This window comes from Thamnophis sirtalis, unplaced genomic scaffold (assembly GCF_051295495.1).
Source record: "Thamnophis sirtalis isolate CommonGarterSnake01/CBP01778 unplaced genomic scaffold, rThaSir2_p1.2 scaffold_5, whole genome shotgun sequence".
In the NCBI taxonomy this organism is placed as follows: Eukaryota; Metazoa; Chordata; class Lepidosauria; order Squamata; family Natricidae; genus Thamnophis; species Thamnophis sirtalis.
This window is the reverse complement of record NW_028261385.1, coordinates 79,450,684-79,469,571: the sequence shown is the minus strand read 5'-3', so window position 1 is coordinate 79,469,571 and position 18,888 is coordinate 79,450,684. Positions and strand designations below refer to the sequence as shown.

At 39.8% G+C, this 18,888-nt stretch overlaps 1 protein-coding gene across 1 annotated transcript in view; it reads right to left on the bottom strand.

Annotated features, from left to right (window-relative positions):
• Window positions 1-18,888, bottom strand: part of CNTLN (centlein) — a 214,447-nt gene that overhangs the window by 169,582 nt on the left and 25,977 nt on the right. The window contains exon 2 of the mRNA XM_087717005.1: window positions 16,210-16,298. Within this exon, the coding sequence (XP_087573131.1) occupies window positions 16,210-16,298 (89 nt within the window). The remainder of the gene's footprint in view (window positions 1-16,209; window positions 16,299-18,888) is intronic.

Below are 18,888 nucleotides of genomic sequence, written 5' to 3'. Positions count from 1 at the left end.
AAATATAAATTGGCTAAGCCTAGAGAAGCCAAGAAGCTACCTCATGCCAAGCCAGATCAGTGGTCCATCTTTCTTATTTCTGCTGCCAACAGTAAGATTTTCAGACAAAATTTCACAGCTCTGTCTGGAGATAACAAATGCTGAGCCTGGTCCTTCTGCATTCAAAGCTAATATTTTACACTGATTATCGTAACAGGAAACATCACTAATATAATTTCATCTGTATGAGAATATAAAAGAATCAGATCTAGCATTTCATTACAGGTCAATGAAGGGGGAGGAGTTTGTTAAGAAGAAATCAAAAGCAGAGGTGTTTGCAGATTCTGAAATATTCCAGGGGTCCTGGAATATCACCATGCATGTACAAGAGGTGAGGGATTGTATAGAAGCATCACTAGTTTTTCAAATGAAAAAACTCCTTTCTTTTTTGTGTATGGTTTTGACAGATTTGTTAACCAAGTAACTGATGTTTATAAAGCAATGCATTTGAGACAAACGTTAATTATTTATATTTCTATCCCAAAGAAACAGGAAAATTAGTAGGAACAGGAGAGAAATAAGCTCTTAAAAACTTTTGATATTTTGAATATACTCTTTTAGAAGAAGCAAGGGTAAAATATAGAGGCCTATAAACTACTATAGTGTAAAAAATACTCTGTTGTCTGGGAGACCGGTTATCGAGGTATATTCTCTTGCAACCCCCCCCCCTTTTCCCCCTACACATACAAACAGATCTGTGTGCTCACAACAGCATTTTTCACTTCAATGACATAATTACAGATTTTAAATTTATTAATGTAAGAGAAGTGCACACTTCATGAATGCCAAAGATTGACAGTTGGCTTACCTGAATGGTCGTTCTCTAGGCGCTGCGGAAGTGTCCAAGCATGGGTTAACTTCAGCTTGCTGCCCAAGGACTGAGTTCAAAGTTTGTGTAGCCACGCCTCCTGCTCCCTTTAGAGACTCAGTTTAAAAAAACGAAAGTATGAGGTCCAGAAAGATGCTGTACGGAGAAATATCTATGCCATGGAAGTGATAAGTCATGCACCCGCAGGCGACCCCAGGGAGGGGTTGGACACTCCCGCAGCGCCTAGAAACGACCATTCAGGTAAGCCAACGGTCATTCTTCTAGGTGCTGCTTGGAGTGTCCAGGCATGGGACATACCCAAGCTATGTAGTTCCAGGGTGGGAAGAAGGAATGCCCTGATTAGCTGGAGCCGCGAGGAGCCGCTGTAAAACTTTCCTTCAAAACGAAGCCTCGGCAGAGGCAAAGGAGTCCAGTCTGTAATTTCGAATGAACAGAGATGGTGATGACCAGGTAGCGGCCCTACAGATCTCGTCAATAGGCGCTTGCATGGCCCAAGCACTTGTCGTGTGCTGTTATGCAAGGAGGAATGGGTCTAGCTTGATGTTTGTAAGCTAGCTTAATGCAAACACACAGCCAACGTCCTATGGTGGAAGATACCTTCCTGCCAATGGAGGTGGGTTGGAATGATATAAAGAACGATTCTGACTTGCGAAAAGAATCTGTCCTCTTTTTGTATACCCACACAGCGCGTCGCACATCCAATTTGTGCCAAACGCGCTCTCTGGGATGTCTGGGTGTGGGCAAAAGTCAGGGAGGATGACCTCCTGTGTTCTATGGAATAAGCTGTTAATTTTCAGTAGAAAGGCCAATCGCAGAATAACTCTGTCCAAATGTATAACACAAAGGTTCTCCCAAACTGAGAGCGCTGCCAGGTCTGAAATTCTGCATGCTAAAGTGATGGCTACGAGAAAGGCGATTTTGAACAACAAATCTTGTAGGCTAATAGAGCGAATCAGTTCCAATGGTGTCGATGTTAGGGTCTGCAGTACAACTGATACGTCCCAAGTTGGGTAACAGTGCACCATAGGAAGGCGTAGGTTGGTAGCCCCCTTTAGGAAACTACGGACCCTTGGGTGTCTGCTGAGCGGTTGAGAAGCGTCTCTGGACAAAATGTTGGCCAGGGCCTCTTTCTGCCTCTGAAATGTGTTGGGGGCAAGGCCCTTGTCCAACCCATCCTGGAGGAAGTTCAGGATTTGTGGTATTGTCGCTGCTGTTGCATCAATGTGCTGGGACTGACACCAAGAGAAAAAAATATTATATCATAGATCCGCACCATAGAAGGCCTTCTGGACGCCTGGATAGTTCAAATGATCTCACCAGAGAAGTTGTCTTGCCTCAGGAAGTCCTCCTAAAGTGCCATACGGCCAATTGGAGCCATTGATGATCCGGGTGCAGAATGGCTCCTTGGCTGAGGGAGATTTGGTCCTGAATATACGTCAGTGCTTGGCCATTGACAGACTGACATAGTCGGCAAACCAGGACCTCCTTGGCCAGTGTGGGGTGACTAGGAGCACCTCCGTGCCCTCCAATAAGATCTTCCTGATCACCTGAGGTATCAAGGGAAGAGGCAGAAAAGTGTATAATAGTCCAGGAGGCCAGCGGCATCGAAGAGTGTCCGTCCCTTCTGCACTGGTACATTGGAACCACAAGAAGAACCGGGAGAGGTGTGTGTTCTCCCAACTGGCGAACAGGTCTATTGTCGGAAGACCGAACCTCTGGGACACTTGGTAAAACAGAGACGGATGAAGTCGCCATTCCGAGTTGCTGATGGTTGTTCTGCTTAGCCAGTCCACTGTCATGTTGTCCTCCCCTGAAATGTGGTCCGCTCTCAAAGACTCACGATGATGCTCCGCCTATCGCCCTATGGCCTCTGCCTCCGACATCAGGGCCATTTATTGAGTTCCACCCTGGTGATTGACGTAGGCCTTGGTGGCGATGTTGTCCATCAATATGAAGATGTGGGATCCCTTGATGAATTTATGGAAGTGATGCAGGGCTAGCCGGACGGCTCTGAGCTCCAGCCAGTTTATGTTTTGGGCGAGCTCTGCCTGCAAAATCTGCCCTGCATCACGTGCGTCTGTAGGTGGGCACCCCAGCCATACAAACTGGCATCTGTTATTATGACCAAGCACTCTGGTTCCTTGAAGAGGATCCCCTTGTCAGCGCTGAAGATTGCCACCATCCGAGTGACTGGAGCACCTTTGGGGGAACGCTCACCACCCTCTTAGAGTTGCTGGCCTTGCGCTGCTGAATTGGAAGAAGGAACCACTGTAGATCCTGTGTCCAGCCGTGCCCAAGGAACTAGAGCGATGCATGGGGTCAATTTTCCCAGTAGCTGGGATAGAGTCATGAAAGGGTGATGACCTGGACCTCCGGATCTGACGCACAAGGGATGTGATGTTGTCCATCCACTCCTGCGTGAGGAACACCTTGCAGGTTCTGGAGTCGATCACCATGCCCAGGTGTTGAATCTTGGAAGTTGGCTCCAGGTGGCTCTTCTCCAGATTGACGGAGAAGCCGTGTTGCTCTAGTGCATGGATGGTGACATTGAGATCTCGATACGCCTGCTCACTGGACAATGACATCAACAGGATGTCACCCAGATAACAAACGAATCTCACAGGATGAGATATGAGATGTGCAGCAACAGCAACCAGAAGTTTGGTGAACATCCTGGGGGCCGATGAGAGGCCGAAGGGAAGAGCCTTGTATTGATAATGCTGGTTGGCAAACTGGAACCTCAGAAAATTGCGATGCGCTGGATGAATGGGAACTTGCAGGTACGCTTCCTTCAGGTTGCTTGATGTTAGGAAGTTGCCCTGCCTGATGCAACCCAAGATGGTCTGGAGTGATTGCATCTTGAAGCGCTTGTACTCTAGATGGATGTTGAGTTTTTTGAGGTCCAGTATGGCTCTCACCCCTCCTGAGGTCTTGGGAACTAGAAAGAGGATCGAATAAAATCCTCTGCGCTCCTGATTCAGGGACACCTGCTCGATGGCCGCTATGTCCAGTAGATGCCTGATCTCTGCCTGCATCAGCTGTCACTTGTAGGTCGATTTCGGGAGGGGGCAGTGGATGAATGTCCGCGGAGGAAAGGAGAGGAAGTCTAAGGTAAGGCCATGACGGATCGTGTTCAAGACCCAAACGTCCATCGTTGTCTCCTCCCACTGGGTGGCGTAAAGCTGTAGCTGACCCCATATGGGAGGGGACCGTGACAGTCACTTGGTTCTTCGAAAGGAGCGGTTGGATAACCCTCCTCTAAAGGACCGGCGGTTGCCCTGTTGCCTGGTTTTGTCCCTGAATGATGCCCTATCATGGGAGCGGTCCTGCGTTTGGGAATAAGGCCTGGTAAATCCCCCAGAGGTGGATTTAGCACCTAGGAGAATTTAACTATCCTTCTCTCAAGCACAAGATCCAAACAAACTTCAGGCTAACTCATAATGGTGAATTGGTATGCTACCTTAGTGTAGTACGTGAACCCAGCCAATGTAGTTTGCAAAACATAATTTATGGCTATCTGTGGAAATCACGCCATTTCATGGTCAGAAAGCCATGCTAATATCATATTAGAACTGAATAATTGAATTATAAAAACTGTATTTCCTTAGGATTTCAAAAGTAATATAAGATATGGTTGCAGAGGTTGCTTCTATGTAAGACTTTCCATACATGGAAAACAAGACTGAGTTTCATGTAGCATTTTCTAAAATGAAAGGATCTACCAGTAACTATGTTCTCCCATCCCACACTTGTAAATATCTACGATAGATCTTCTGTCACAGCAAAATACTCTAGCTTCTCAGCTAGTGAATCTGAAGCATAAATTTTCATTTTAAAAATCTTGCAAGAATTTGAAAAATGAATGTTTAAAAAATCAAAGATTGATACTGCTAATTTCACTAAATAGAACTAACATTGAGACACAGATACACAGAGATCCACACACACATATATTTGTGCCTAAATATATATAAGAAATATTATTTCTTTTAATACTGCTAATGTTTTAATGAGATATGGTGACAACAAATTATGTTTTTACTTTGTAATAAAATATAACATTTGGTTACACAATTATAAACTAGCTCTGCATTATACATTTCACCACATATTGTTTTATGTATAGTAGGAAAGAGGCTTAATTGAAGAAAACTGGCTGTCTTTTTACACTTAGAAGCCAAATGTCTAAAATTATGGTTTTACAGCTACGCATGTTTTATATTGTAGAGATTATGGTTTCAATTACTAGCATGAACACTTTACGCATCATATTTTCTTCTTAATTTGGAAAGCACTTTCTCATATAAAATACACTAAGTTTCTTACAGTGTTCAAAAGATCAGAGCTTCAGAACAGACTGTTTTAACATCTGCACATCACCAGGGTTTCCCCCAAGGATTTTTAAATGATGCCTGCTTGTGCTGAATAAAATGCTAACTTGCACCTTGCATTTCAAACGGTGTCCTGAGCAGCCATCCAGTTGGTACAACACCAGCTGAATTCCCACAGGCCACTGTTCAGTCAGGCTTGACTGCAATTATCATGTCAATATTTTGTGCTCCGATATGCAGATATGAACACATACAAGCTGCGTAATATTTCCTTCTCCATGGAATGTTGACTTATGTTCAATGTTCTGAGAATTTTTAATGAAACAGGGTATTAAACGCTCATCAATTGTAAACTATCACAATTCTTTGACCTTAGATGCAATGCCATGTTTTTCTATTCAGGGTACTAAGCAGTGAGTATATGATGTGACCAAAACACGTATTTTATAATCTATATTAAGATGTACTTACATACAACATTTTGGAAAATAAAAAAGTAGGCATTTATTATTATTAGATTTACTAAGATTCATGTCCTCTAGTTTAATCCCATATTTTAATCCAGTGACAATATGGTAATCAGTTTGTATGACAGTGTGCTATATATGTTGATTAAGTGAAGAAGAAATTTGATACATGACAAACTCACATTGATTAAATTACTTCATGTACAGCAGCCTAATCAATGAGCATTGCTAAATGATTTAATACAAATAGATTCATTTGATATGCTGCCAGAAGATCTGAAATAATTCATGTAAAATTTAAATTCTGTCCTGTCATTGTATTCTGCTCCTCTCCTGCCTCAAAAGGACATAGTTTGTTCAGATCACATAACACTCGGCCTCATCTAAAAGTAAATTGTACTTTTCACTCGGTCTTCACAAGGCTACATCGTTTCTAGACCTTACTAGACATAATCCAACTTCCCTTGAGAATAGGACATTTAAAACTAACAAAGATCTTCTGCTCATGAATATAAACATTCAGTTGCAAAACAGGCAGTTATTCACAAACTGAAAATCCGTATACCGAGTACTTTGAAGAGATTGTTTGGTTTTTCCTTGTACTTAAACTTCACTAAAAACTATCTTTCATAAGTCACTATGAAACTAAAACAACGTTCTTGAATACCTAGAAAAACACATGCCTGAAGGAAGTCTATGGACAATATTATAAATAAGTAAATAAACAGGATTAAAAATGTTAATTCTCTAAGCTACTGTAAAAAAAACTGTTTCATTATAAACTTTTGGTTAAGTCTATTTTCCTAATATTTAAGTGAACATAATGCATCTTACGATCTTCAATTCTTTTCACCTCGTAAATAAGGAACACTTTCCATTCTACTTTAATAGCTATTAGTTGATATAAATATCTCAAACACAAATGAAACCCAGTTAACCAAGAAAAAAATCCTGTTATTATTTATTCAACCACCTCTATTGCGCTGTTCCCCTACTAGGGTCCTAAGCCAACTCACATATTTAGGTCCTTATGAAAGGATAGAAGGGTTGGAGCCAACCTCACTTTGGGAGGGGGGCAAGAGCAGGAGCAACAGCAGTGAAGGTCCTCCTTCTGGACCCCACCAGCCAGAATGATCAGGCTGATGAGACCTACAGCATGCCTCTACTGCCAGCATGAATGGTATAGGCCAGTCCCAGTGTGGTGAGATGCTCCCTGAAGTAACTTGGACCATGCCATGAAGGTCTTTAAAGGTGATCACCAACATCTTGAATTGCACCTGGAGGCAGACAGGTAATTTAGCTCATGGAGCAGTGGTGTAATAGGGACCATTCTCCCCCCCCCCAAAAAAAAAACTACCCACACTGCTGCACTCTGCACCAGCTACAGCTTCCAAATTCTCTTCAAGAGTACACCTCACCCCATGTAAAGAGCATTACGAGTAGTCCAGTAATGTGATAACTAAGTATTGAATGAGAACAAAAGTTGTGGCTGTTTCAGTGCTAGTGGGTGCTATTGCAGTTATATGGTTTTCATATGATCTTCATTTTCAACATTCTAATTTCTACACTTCCGCACATTCTTTCTGGCTTGCACTGTCCCTCACCCATGTAGCATCTCTTCGTTCTAGGCATTATCTGCAGGATGAAGGCCTCTTCTGCATTTTCCAACCAAAACAGTCTTGAGCTTTCTTTTACCAATTGGACCCACAATACTTGCTGATGTCATCAATCCATCTTGCTTTAGGTCTTTTGTGGACACATTTTATCAAGTGGAATCCATTCTATAATCCACCTGCCATCAGTTCCTCTTGCTATGTGACCAGCACATTTCTATTCTTTTACTCTCTTGATGATATCATATACTTTCTTTTGTTCTCTAATCCATGTGCATGGAAGTCCCTCCTACTCTACTGTTTTTTTACTCATACAAGGGCATTAAGTTTGTCTGTTTAGTTAAAGAAATATCTCTGAAATGATAACACAAAGGAGCACAAGTTGTCTAGTTTTTTTTTCCTCTTTCTGTGATGGAATGGGAGCAACTGTTTATATAGAAAGAGGGAAATCTACAGATTACCACCAATTTATATGCACACCACTGGGCAAGCAACATAAACACAGGTAAAATACACTTATGCCCCCCAAATAGCATCTATTTCTTCCACAACCATGCCAACCTAGAAGTAGTAACGGATATATAATATTTTCCTTAAATAAGCTAGTGTAAATCTAGCAAAGGCCAACTGGTTAGCCATGCTTTAGACAGGATTTGAAAGTATTAATTGTTTTTTAGAATTTGCAATTTGTAACAGTGGATTCGTATTTCCCAAATGATTCTGTGGTATTTGTAGATGATTATCCCCAATAATTTATGCAAACGTATACATTTCTCACAAGAGAAGGAGAATTTAGCTTGGTCCTATTTCTCTTTTTAATAAGAGAAAGGAACTTAGGAAGGACTTAACCTAATTGATCAGATTTCAAAAAGAAATGGCGGGAGGCTTTCAGACATGCAAGAATCTGTTATTACAACCTTATGATAAAGTAGAATTAACTCATCTGGTGGTGTTTCCTGTCTGGTTTAGCTGGAAAGGGCTGACATCAGTTTTGCAAGTCTGAAAGTACAAACCTACCATTGTCTCTTTTTAAAGCCTGATCAATTAGGGCAGCTCCTTCCTAAGTTTCTTACTCTGACCATTAAGCAACTGCTAATGTTAAATGGCCACCTTGAAATTTTTTGTTCCTTTGAAATTTTATATTGTAATGATCCCATAATTTTTAATTTTCAAATAATAAATGAATTTTAATATTAAAATATTAATTTTATATGCTGCTTTATACATCATTTATACTGTACACTGCTCCTCAATAACAATTAACACTCTAGAAACATGAAATATATATAAAAAATTCATGCTTCCATTTGATCTGAAATGTTTTCTGAATTATTCCAAAACACTGCATAATATCTAATTTTCTCAGAAAAAAATGATTTTAAAAAAAAACAAACCTATTTTGTGGGTCCATGGCTCTTTAAGAGGGTAATTGTTGAGATTTGTGATATGAAAAGTTGAAAATGTTGATGCCTTAGCAGTTATTACTCTACCCATTCAAAGATTTAGCAACGGAAACTTTCTTTAAGAAATGCCTACCATAGCTTGAATAGAGATTTTGTGTCTCAAGCTCATGTCAATTAGGCATCTGAGAGGATTTCCCAAATGGTGAAGTTAATTTCAAATATGTATGTTGTTAGGTCTTGTCTTCTAGAAGCAATAGTTGTATTACAGAAATGTATCCAGCTTTTTTATTGCTAAATAAAAGTGTTCAGAATTATTAAATATTTATTTGTGCTTAACTGTTGAAAAAAGTTTCAAAGGCAAATGAGGTAAAAACAGAATACTGTTCTGTTTGTTACATAATTCAAAGATCAATGGTATTTAAAGTAGTTGGAAAGTATATGAGCCGGATATATAGTGGCTTGTTTAAAAATACCTAGAGGGTTTAGCATATTCCCAAAGGCTTTTCTTATTTGCACACTAAAGATATTTTTTGTTTGTATCTGAAAATTAAGCCAAAGAATGTAGCTTCAGCAGTGAATGCTGAAAAGTGAGATCTGTTTGGTGTATCTCGCGAATAACATTACACGCAATAATGATCCTGTTTCGTTTTGAAATTTTTAGGGCAATTCAGTCCCAGTCTGGGAACATAAAAGTATTCTGAATAGGAAAAGTTACTTTTCTTTGTGTGATATTAAGGAGCCTGACATCAAACCAGTACAAAGGTGTATGTTCCCAAAAGATTCTCAAGTACCACACCTTAATTATAATCTCTCAGATAAAAAGATACTTTAAAAGTACTGCAAATAAAAGTGCATTGTAGCATTAATTGATTTAACAACATGATTATACTAAGTGACTGTATTCATCAAATATTTCTCTTTAAAGTTTCTTAGCGCTGCATATTTACATTAACAAACAATTAAGAGTACTACTTGGACAGAGTTTTTAACTGTCAACTTATATATCAGTCCAGGCATTATATATAGTGGCGTATATTTCTTCTTTGCTTTTCCATTTCCCTTAACATCACATTTGCAATACAAAAGTTACAAAGTTCAAACTAAAAAAATATATAAAACCAATACAAAGAAAAGATATAGTTCACTGTAATGCTACAGATGCAAACAGTAGAATACTTAGATAAAAACTAATAGAATTCTAAAACTAATTTAAAAATCTTACACAACTTTTATGATCAGTGGATTAAGGTGCACATTGAATTATATACAAGTGACATCCTAAGGATTAAAAGAGTAATTTCCTCCATAAAGCAAAAGTAGTTAAAAGAAATATTGCCTCTATATTTGGGGACGGGAGTGGGAGTCTACAGTGTGTTGAACAAATATTAAATAAATCATTTTCTGGCATAAAATAATTATTCATATTTTGCCAATATCAAGGACCTATTTCATCTCTGCTAGTGACTAACACTGTAGCCAGGATGACTTTACTTGAGAAATCCATTACAACAGGGTCATCAAACTGTCGGCCAATGGGCCAGATGTGTCATGTGCAGGCCACACCCACTCCAGCTCCGCAAAAGCAAAAAGCATTGCAATACATCGTGATATGTCACTTGATGCGATCGAGTTTGATATCCGTGCACTATAGCTTTCCAGAAAGAAGAAAATTTATCAAAAAGGACTGTGGCAACTGCTAAAAAAAGAAATTGCTAAACAATTGAGCCAGAAATAGTGAGCCTATTCTGGATTCGATAGGGATCATTTTATTTTATTATTTTTATTTTATTTATTAGATTTGTGTGCCATTCATATTGTCTTGTGATGGTTTCTAAACAAATGTAGCAAGCTACTTCAAACAGCTCTCTTAGAAATCTAAGTTTGTTAAATGTTTGTATCCACATATAATATATGAGGATCAAACAACATCTTAGAAATGGATTTAGCTTTAAGGATTTAACTTTATCGCAACATATAGATTCTTGCCATCTTTGGTTTGAAAGAAGCTTAATATGGCATTTGTGCAGTTATTAATTTTATCAAAAATAGATTAAATTTGTTCACACCAGATTTCTAAGTACTGGAATACTACACCAAAATACTTGGGAGATGAAATCTGTCTAAGATGTTATCTCCATTGATATTTGTGGCATCTCAATACTTTGGGAAACAACAAAATTTGTAAGCTCTTTTTCTCTAGAGTAATATATAAGAGCTGATAGATTTCTTCTGAAGCCAATCCAAATTGGAAGAAGAGTAGCTATGTCATCTACATAGAGAAACACAGGCAGCTGCCTATTATTCAGTTTAGGGGGATGGATTCTATCTTGCAGTAAGCATTCTCCATTGAGATATCTGCTACCACACCTAATTTGCATAATTATTTTTTGCAACATCATAATTAGGCAAAATAACCTGTGATCTAAAAAGGGATGAAACAATTTCCATTAAAGTCTTTTCCTTCGGAATAGTGTCAAAGGCTGATTTAAATTTTAAAAAAGGCAAAGTAAAGGGGACAGGTATAAACATGCTAGAAACTGTAAAAGAGCACACTGATCTATTGTTCATCTGTCTTTCCTAAAGCCTGCTTTGACTAAAAATTTCTCCTAGGCAATTCAGAAATGTACACAACAGAAAGTGTACATATATATACATATACCAAATATGTGGCGTAGCCACATATTTCATGGTATTTTGGTTAAAAAAATTAGGGTCTGCTTACCCATAGGTAAGCTTACTTGAACTACATTAGGAAATACTTTTTAAAAGTATTTCTGCACATATGCATGGTTAAGTTTATCCATGGATAAGCTGAACCCAATCTTTATGTTCATATTAATACCAAAAATTCTTGGCTTACCTGAGTATACAATATGTCTTTAATGTTTATGTTAAAGAAAGCAACTCAAAAGGAAAAAGTAGAAATTTATAATTAGAATATCACATCCAGTTAAGCTCAACCCAGAACAGTGTTTCTCAACCTTGGTAACAAAGTCTGCATATCTTAAGTTGCCATAGTTGAGAAACACTGCCCCAGAGGCTAGCACTAAGGACTCACATGATTCCAGTTGTATGACTGGGCAGTGCAGGTTATGACCTATCCCAGACCGGACATGCACATACACACTGAGAAATAATCGCAAAGAGTGTCAGCCTCTACCTTGCATGCTTGCTATCGGCTGCCATAGTAACAGGGAGGATGGGGGCTCATGGAATTTGGGAGGGAAAAAGTGTAGGTGGAGATATGTCAAGAAGGGAGTTTTGTTCTCACCATCTTCTGCGCATGCTGATGGCTTGTGTTTTGGTTTGGTCAAGGCCAACTGTCTCTGCATACCAAATGAATGAGGCCACATGAAGATGCATCCCACATGACATCTTTGGGAGCTGGAGATTGGACATTGGGTTGGGGTAACTGGGGGGGGAAGGATTGGGGTAAACGTTTGATATGTACAAGTTCACACTTTTTTGTTTCAGATCTTGCTTCACTTTCACTATTTTCATTTCACATCCAGTAAAAGAATCTTTTCTCTAATTAAATGGAGTTGAGGTTTTTTTTTCTTGGACACTGAATGAGGCACGCCTGACAGTGGTAATGGGAGTTCCATTACCAAGGACATTAGGATGAAAACATTGCTTAAGCCTAAATAGTGAAAGCATGAAGGACATTCTCAGATAAAGTCCCTCTAATTCAAGTGAGCATAAGAAAAGAAGGATAATATAAACATAATCAAATTTGCAGGATTCAAATTAGTGGTGGGTTCCGGATCCCGGTGCAACGAGGCTGGGCATCCACCGCATGCTCGCATGCAGCGTGCACATGTGTACTTACTGCCCGCGATGCTCCAGCTGTTCACTGGAGTGTCGCGCAGGCGCCATATGCTCCATGGGCGTGTGCGGAAGCCCCGATCGGTTCAAATACATGTAAAGATGGTGGGCGGGTGGGTGGGCCCTCCGGAGCACAGTACCAGAACGATACCTGTTTCTCCCAGCAGGCACCAGTACACCCGTACCAGGGCGTATCGGTCATATCCCACCAGTGATTCAAATTACCATAGCCATTCAAATTACCATAGCCATTCTTAGAAGTAATGTGGAGTTGATTTCTTAGTCTGATCTACAGTATATGTTGGCACAGACAGCTTGCCCCCTGAGCTTGTTGTCTATAAGAACTATACTCTTTGGAACCTGTGCCATCTGGCAATGTACTTTGCCTTCAAGTCCGTATTGACTCCTGGACACTGCCTGGGCAAATCCCTGCAGTTTTCTTGACAAGATTTCAGAAATGGTTTGCCATTGCCTGCATCCTAGGGCTAAGAGTGAGTGCATTTTGTGCCCTGCTCCAAGATTCCATATGTAAAAACACCTAGCTGGCTTTGGGTTGAACCTGGGTCTAGAATTCATGGTCTCCCAGTTTGTAGCCTGATACTTTAACCACTACACTAAGCTGGGTCTTGCACATATGACTTGCCTGTATTTACTATGATGTAAGTCAGGCTAAGCCTGCTAGTTTAAAAAGTGTTGTCCTCCAACAGGCCCATGATTCAAAAGCAGCTGAACATTTTGGTTTCTTAAAAACCTTACATTTGGTTAAAAGAGTTTTGGTGGCCCTATCTGAAAAAAGACAGAATCCTACATTGCTAATTGTCCTGTTTGTGCTGCAGTAAAGAGGCCACCAGGTAAACCTCAAGGACTACTCCAAAATGTCACCAGACCTGGTGTCACTTGGAAGGAGATATTGATGGACTTTGTCAAGCTTCCAAGAGTATTGGAAATACCATCATTTGGGTGATTACAGACTTGTTCTTCAAACAAGTGCATTTTGTGCCCTGCTCCAAGATTCCATATGTAAAAACACTTGCTAAACTGTTTACCCTACATGTGTATAGGTTACGCAGGGGGGTCCAATTCACCTCCCACTTTTGGAGAGAGTTCCTAAAGTTGATAGGCTCTCCCCAAGGTCTAAGCTCCTCCCACCATCCGCATAAAAATGGGGCTTGTGAACATGTTAACTCTGATCTAGAGCAGTATCTTAGGTGCTATGTCAATTATCAGCAAGATAATTGGGCTGACCTCTTGCCTTATGCAGAGTTAGCGTATAATAATTCCATAATAGCAGTACAGGATTGACCCTTTTCAAAGTAGTGTTTGATCAGGATCTTGTGCCTATTCCTGAATTGCCCCAGGAGGAACCACAAAACCTGTCTTTATCCGAGTAATGGAACTCCCATTTCTTTGTCAAAGCTACCCTTTTCACTCTTTATATAAAAGCAGAGAAATTGCTCAGCATGATTCCCACATACCATAACAATCCTGGATCCAGCTTCTCATCTTTTGCTGCCTCCAGTGGCTTGAATGTACTTCAGCCATGTCAATCTCATGTACCTCATTGCTAGACTCAACCTGAAGCTGGAATTTCTCCAGGCCATGCTGTGAAGCTTCCTTCATCTCAGACTCTTTTGAGTCTGAGCTGGCCATCAGATTTAAATGTACAGATGTCTCCTTGTGCATAAGCTCTAGAACCAAGTCTCCTGTCACTAAATAAAATCTTATCTATGACTGCCTTTATCCCCCAAACTTATGTTGGGAGTTATGCATTATGAAATAACTGCACTGCTTAAAGAATAAGTCATTTGCTAAAATATAAATGTCTCAGCAAAAAAAACTTTAAGCAGTTGAAAATAGTAGTGCTACTAGATACATTCTCAAGTAATAAAATAGCAGTGAGAATAACCTTGAGAGAAAAAAAGGAAGAGATGATACTAAAAAACGATTAGACAAGGGACCGGGGAGTTCAAAATACCTTAATGGTCATATGAAAAAACTTATGGACCTGTGAAATTTTAATAAAACCAATCTAAAAAAAAAGATGAACTTGACCAAATATGAGTGAGAATGCTATTAAGGCCTACTTTATGACAGTAAGAGTGACCAAGGACCAAGCCTCAAGCTCTCTACATGGGGGGGGGGGGGTAAGGAAATTTCCCTCTCCCCAGTTACATCTGCCTGTCCCATAAGATGTAACAAAGTTATTTTTAGAAGATGCCTACTCAGGTAAAGATATGTATCATCTACTTATCTAAAAATAAATGTAAAAGGTATTTGTAGAACTACTGCTTACTTTATATAATTTTAATTCATATATGCATCAACTAACAAGACAATATAGCCGCAGTTGTGTCCCACGTATATGCAGGAAGAGAAAGAAAGCCTGAAGATGTTCTTGCAGAATGATTACCCATATCTAGTGTTTGAAATTTTAATTCTGGGTAGAGTAGAAAACAGAAGGCAGACTTTCTTCTTTCTTTTCATCATGGGAGAAATAAGATATAACAAGTCCCAGACTGGAAATTGTCATAGTTAAAACAGTTATAGGATGGCTGTATTAAGAAAGCCATGTGGCTTTGAATGAAGATATGTGCCAAATCCTGATAAACCTCCCCTTCACAGATGGAACATAGCCAAGGAAAAATCTACACCAACATAATTTTCTGCCAACATGGAAGTCTACCAGGAAAGCAGTGTCATTCTACTGACATTTGTATCTCTATGTCTGTTTACACTAAAACATACCAGACTAGTTTTTTTTTATATAAACTAAATTTACTATGATTTTTTAAACTGGATGGCTTAGACCAGCAGTCACCAACTGGTGTTCTGTGAGAAAATGTTGGTGGTCCGCAGAAAAATTATTTGCATTTTTTATATTGCACTAAATCAGTTTGCACTATGCCTATGTCCTCAAACTACGGCCCTTGGGCGTGTGATGAATCCCACAAAGTTTGTGGGTCTTTGGGAAAAGGCTGGAGGGAAGCACTGCTGGTGGCAAAGAACTAGTATTCCAGTGGGACTGCATCATGGCCTAGAACTGGCTGACCATCTCAGCCTGCTGCGCCTCCAGGTGCCGGCACCTGGCCTTGCAATCCCGCAGGTCTTTCTCTGCTTGGAAAGCCTATGCTTGTAGTCCTCAGTGAGGTGCTTCTGCTGAGCTTCCTTCTCGGTCAGATCCAATTTGAACTGAGCTTTTTTGCCAACTCTTTCTCGTGGTGGCTGCTTAGTTCCAGCAACTGCTTCCTGTTGGGGTCCTAAGGAGCCCAGGGGTCCTAAGGAGCCCAGGAGCTAAGAAGGAGGCGAGGAGTGGCTAGCAGAGGAGAGGCAAGTAGATGCTGGCAAGGCACCTCTTGATGTGAGTGACATCGTCCACCCAGTCATGCCCACTTAGCCATGCCCACCCAGACAGTGATTAGGCAGATTATATTAGTGGTCTGCGGGATTTAAAATTATGAAATTAGTGGTCCCTGAGGTCCGAAAGGTTGGGGACCCCTGGCTTAGACTACTTCAATAAGTAAAATGTGTTAAATGTTTGAATTAATTAGAAAATATAGCTCTCTACTTAACTATTTTCTATTTCCAGATTTCTAGAATATATCTTAGGAAATTATATCTTAATTTCAGGAATAGCATTGCTAAAGGTTACTTTTACATATAGTGGAACATGAAATGCATAATTTAAAAAATCTCCCTACTTACCTTTCCACAACCAAACTGATTGCTTGAGTAACATCTGGGTTTGCAACCTGGAGACGTTTCCATAAAGACCATACAAATTCTTTATCAGCCTTAATAAAACAAAACATGAAAAAGATTAAATATGGCAACACCCCAGTTTTAGGTGGCATTCACAACTAATCATTGTGATATACTCCTGGATTGCCTCTGCCAATGGTAAGGCTGTAATAATGATGATGATGATGCCCAAGAATTTTACAAAACACATCAAGAAATTGAAGCTTCCTGCAATAACACCAGCAGAACTGCAAAAAACTATGCTACTGGGAACATCACATATTTTAAGAAGATACTTGGTTGATACCTAGGACGCTGGCAGCAAACCTTATTGACCATTAGCACCAGTCAATGATATTTGTGATGTGTTTTGGAATGTTCAGTTGATGGAGTTTCATGTTTAATGAATAAAAGAAATGATGATGATGATGATGATGATGATGATGATGATGATACTTAGTCGATACCTAGGATGCTGGCCGCAATCTGTATCAACCATCAATACCAGTCAATAATATTTGTGACACATTTTTAAATGTTCAGTTGATTGAATTTCATGTTTAATGAATAGAGTAAATAACAACAACAATAATAATAGTCTTCTTATGAGTTATTTGTCTATTCAAAATATGAAAAAGCTATTTGGATGTTTCAAGGTTGAATATTCTAATACTTCCTTGTCACGCCCTTGTCACCTCAAGGCTGGATTATTGCAATGCACTCTACATGGGGCTACCCGAAAGGCGTTCGGAGACTACAGCTAGTCCAGAATGCAGCCGCGCGAGCGATATTGGGTGTACCGAGATACACCCATATTACACCTATCCTCCGCGAGCTGAACTTGAGAGACTGCCTCCTGCCGATTACCTCCCTTCGACCTATTAGATCGCACAGATTAGGCCTCCTCCGAGTTCCATCCGCCAGTCAGTGCCGACTGGTGACTACGCAGAGGAGAGCCTTCTCAGTAGCAGCTCCGACCCTTTGGAACGATCTCCCCGTGGAGATTCGCACCCTCACCACCGTCCAGACCTTCCACACAGCCCTTAAGATCTGGCTATCCCGTCAGGCCTGGGGATAAGATTTTAATTCGCCCCCACCCGAATGTTGAATGAAAGTTGTGTTTTATTGCTTTATTTTTTCTTATTCACGTATTGTCTTATGTTTTTGTCTTGCACTCCCCCTCCCATGAATTGTAAGCCGCCCTGAGTCCCCTCAGGGAAAAGGGCGGCCTATAAATCACAAATAAAATCTAAATAAAAATCTAAAATCTGAACTGGCTGTCAATTGGTCTCCGGACACAATTCAAGGTGTTGGTCATTACCTTTAAAGCCCTACATGGCTCAGGACCAGCGTATTTGCAAGACCGCCTACTGCCGCATACCTCCCAACGGCTGATAAGATCTCACAGGGTGGGCCTCCTTAGGACACCGTCAGCCGGACAGTGTCGGCTGGCGGGGCCTCGGAGGAGGGCCTTCTCTGTGGCTGCTCCGACCCTGTGGAATCAACTACCCCCAGAAGTCCGGACCTCGCCCACCCTCATGGCCTTCAGAAAAGCTGTTAAAACCTGGCTGTTCCGGCAGGCCTGGGGCTGTTGACCTTATTATGTAGGGTCCAGCCCTAATTTGAATGTATGTGTGTTGGAGAATTTTAATCTTTATTTTTATTTTATTTTGTTTGTTTTTCTTTCTTGTTCTGTGTAAGCCGCCCGGAGTCCTCCGGGATTGGGCGGCCTATAAATCTAATAAATTAAATTAAATTAAATTAATTCCTCATCTTCACATACATATGTTGGAAAATATCATCTGGAGATGTGTCTAAAGCTTCAGGGTAATTACTAAACAGTTACTGAACAATATCCAAACTGTTTTAATAAAACAAAACATGTTAGAATATTCTATTAAATATTATTTTGATTATTAAAATAATAATTTATTGTCATAATTAAGAAGTTCTGAAGAATTTTAATTTTTTTCATACATGTTATAAAATGTTTCACACTATTAAGTCTTAATAACATAGTCTTGAAACTTGTTCTTAGGTTCTACTAATATTATCTGAAATAAAATTGCACTTCTAGTCTGAAATTGGCAGAGCAACCCAATTCTATAGCTGTCAAAGCCTAGGATGTTTCAATCTTCAAAGTACCCAAGGATTACTCAGCCTACCAAGTGTATGTTAACAGAACAGAAAGGTCATTGGAAGTCTGTCTTGAGCAGTTAAAAATATATCTGTAGATGTCATTTGGAAGTTGCCCCAAATTTTCTTATGAAAAATAAAATTACTCACTCTACCACTGCATCTCAAAAACAAAATCTGCTCACTGTGGGAATGTGTATGAAAAATGGAAAAAGACAGGTATAAAACATATAATTTAAAGTGTTTTGAGAACTATATTGAAAGTGAGATGCTCTTCCCACTACTGAACAGCAAAGCATCTGCAATGATTGCAGATCAAGTTTCATACTGAAAGAGACAATTTTGAAAGAGAGAAACAATGGAATTGTGTTTCAGTCAACAGTGAAAATAATTATACCTTATCACCATCATGTTGACATGGGGCAATAAAGTAAAACTAAGTATCTGTGTCTTGCTAATATTAAATATGGTTGTGCCATCATCATGGGAAGAGAATAGATTCTGTGT